The 2,652-nt window shown below is 61.2% G+C and overlaps 1 protein-coding gene across 1 annotated transcript in view; it reads right to left on the bottom strand.

Moving 5' to 3' along the window:
• CCDC57 (coiled-coil domain containing 57) overlaps window positions 1-2,424 on the bottom strand; it is a 96,259-nt gene extending 93,835 nt beyond the window's left edge. The window contains exons 1-2 of the mRNA XM_027770826.1: window positions 2,066-2,424; window positions 1,677-1,897 (exon numbers count right to left, since the gene is read on the bottom strand). Of these exons, the coding sequence (XP_027626627.1) occupies window positions 1,677-1,897; window positions 2,066-2,424 (580 nt within the window). The remainder of the gene's footprint in view (window positions 1-1,676; window positions 1,898-2,065) is intronic.
• Window positions 2,425-2,652: the final 228 nt, after the last annotated feature.

Here is a 2,652-nt window from a genome sequence, read left to right as displayed (position 1 = left end):
AACAAAAAAAAAAAAAAAAAAAGAGTTGAGGCTGTGCCAGCTGGTGGCACGGTAGTTAAGGCACGGGGTCTCACATGGCCAACTGCGTAGTTTGAATCCCAGACCCAGCCGCTTGAGAAATGCGCCAGGAACGTGTGCATGCATGTCTCACACCCTGAGGACGGAGAAGGAACTATGGCATGGCCACCCCTCCCAGCTGTTTCTCCTTTTCTTTTCCCTGGCCCCCAACAAGTGCACATCCCCCATAGCAAATTAAAAGATACATTAAGTGAAGAGGCCAGCAGGAGGCGTGGTGGTCAAAGCACTGGACTCCCACATGACCGACCGCAGTTTGAGTCCCAGACCTGGTAGCTTGCTTTCTCACTCTCTCTCATGAGCACACGTGCCCTATCGGAAATTAAAATAATAACAACAATAATAATAAATAATTCTTTTTAAGTAAATGAGTAAATAAATAAAGTTCAAAAAAAGGAAAGAGGTGAGAACTTTGTGGGCAATCGGGACTGGATTCAGTCATCATGGTGGGCCCCGTGACGGACCTGGCACCTTGCGAGAAGCCACGTGCCAGCCTGCGCGGCCAGAGGCCTGCCCAGCTGCACTCGGCTGCCGTGGATCCGGGCGAGCACCCCTGCTCCTCAGCCCCAGCACGTGCTCTGGTCATGGAGCTGGGATGGACAGAGACACCACGGCCCCTGCCCCCACTGCGTGTCCCTCGGAGCTGTCGTCCCACCCCCCACCCACGTGGCTGTCCTCTGCCACTGGGACCCAGGTCCAGACATCAGTGAAAGTGCCCCCACCCGCCGTCTCCAGGTGGCACAGCACCCTTGCGCTCTGCCAGGTGCCGTGGGCTCACAGGCCTGGCAGTCCTGGTGCCAGAGACCCCAGAGACAGCTACGGGAGGCACCAGACCTCGGCAAGGGCACGGCAGGGCTGCCGGTGCCACCTGGCTCACGGTACCCTGGTCTCTCGCATAGTGCCCTGTCACTGCGAGGGTCGTCTGCAGGTGCGTGCTGTGGACTGCGAGGTCAACAGGCCCCCCTCCCCAAGGATGCCTGGCTGCTCCCTGGCCACCCGGCCACCTGCAGCACCTGCTCTTCTAAAGTGGAGACTGGTGGGATCAGCAGTTAGCGTAATGGCTATGTCGCTGGACTTCTACATAGTCAACCGCGGTTCGCATCCTGGACCCAGTGGCTTAAAACTCACACCGGGTGCGTGGGCGCCCAAGATCCCGAGAGGAGAATGGAGGAGAAGGGATTGCGGCGTGGCCATCTCCCCAGGGGGGTGATTTCTCACTTTCTGTCTCTCTGTCTCTCCCCATCTATCTGGCGAGCGCATGCGCCCGATAGCAAAGTGGAGACTGGTCACAACGCTGCTCGAGACCTGCCTGTGGCTCCTGGTCAATCACAAAACAGTCTGCTGCCTCCTGTCCCACTCCCGATGTCCAGGGCACGATCCTGACCCCAAAGCCTGCATGTCTGGCTACTCTGCCTGACGCCCTTCAGCTGCCTACTGGAGGGCATTCCGGAGTCCCGTCCCAGCGGGCCGCCCTCCAAGAAGCTTCCAGCAGCTGGGCCGGGCAGCCTGGTACCCCTCTCCTGGTCACGGGGCTTGGCAGTGGCACTCCTGGTGCCTGTGTTTGAATGAGAGGGGTGTCCCCTCAGGGATCCAGGCCCCACCGAGGAGCAGCTCCATAGACGGGTATAGTGCACCCATGGTCAGTGACAAAGGCGGCTTCCACGTGGGAGCCAGCTGCACAGGGCAGCGGGCATGCACTCTCACTTCACACCCATGGGAGGACGGCGCCTGCTGGGCACAAGCCAAAGACACGCCCAGCATGCCCAGCCCAGGCTGAGCCAGCTCCAGACATCGGACTATTCGGCCCGTCTGTCCAGCCAGCCTAGGTCCCCACAAGCACCGCGTTCAAGACCACACAGCTGCCAGAGCTGTGGAGGACTCTGCAGAGGCGAGGGGCCCACCGGCCGGGCTCTGCTGCAGAGTTCTGGGAAAGTCGGCCTCAGGGAGAGCAGGCTAGGGGGGAGGCACCTCTTCGCTCTGACGGCCTCACCTGTACAACCCTGAGCTCAGGCCCAGCAGCACGGGGCTGATGTGGCCAGGAGCAGGTGCTCCACTCTGGCTCACCCCAGCAGCTAGGAAGGGTCGCAGCCCTGCTCCCTGGGAGGCTGTGGCAGAGGACCAAATGCGAGCTCTCCCGCCCATCCCATCTAACCGGCTGCCCCGAGTTCTCCTGTCAGCTCTGAAAAGCACCTGGAAGCCCAGACGGGCCGACCACGCCCACATGTGCAGCAGAAGCCCCACCTGGCGGCCTGCCATGAAATGTACCCAGCCACCACTGACAGCCCGAACGTGCCCTGGGTTAGGAGGTACCATCAGCAGCACAGTGGCTGAGGGGCAGCTCTGGGCCATGCTCCCGGGGCCTGGCAGTGGGTGACACAGCACAGAGGGAAGGCGCTCCCAGGCGGCCAAGGGCCCTGTAGCAGCGTCACGCCCAGGTGCCTGTCTGGGTGTGGGCAGGGCATCACTAGGCTCTTAGGCTGGCACCACACTTGGAAGGACAAGACCCAAGGGAAGGGAGGCCCCGAGGTCACAAGAGGAGCTCTTGGAGGGTGGCCTGCATGTGCCGCGTGCTCCCGC

Source organism: Tupaia chinensis, unplaced genomic scaffold, assembly GCF_000334495.1.
Source record: "Tupaia chinensis unplaced genomic scaffold, TupChi_1.0 Scaffold000159_1, whole genome shotgun sequence".
Taxonomy (NCBI): domain Eukaryota; kingdom Metazoa; phylum Chordata; class Mammalia; order Scandentia; family Tupaiidae; genus Tupaia; species Tupaia belangeri.
Note: the sequence above shows the minus strand (reverse complement) of the source record. Positions and strands in the feature narration are given on the sequence as shown.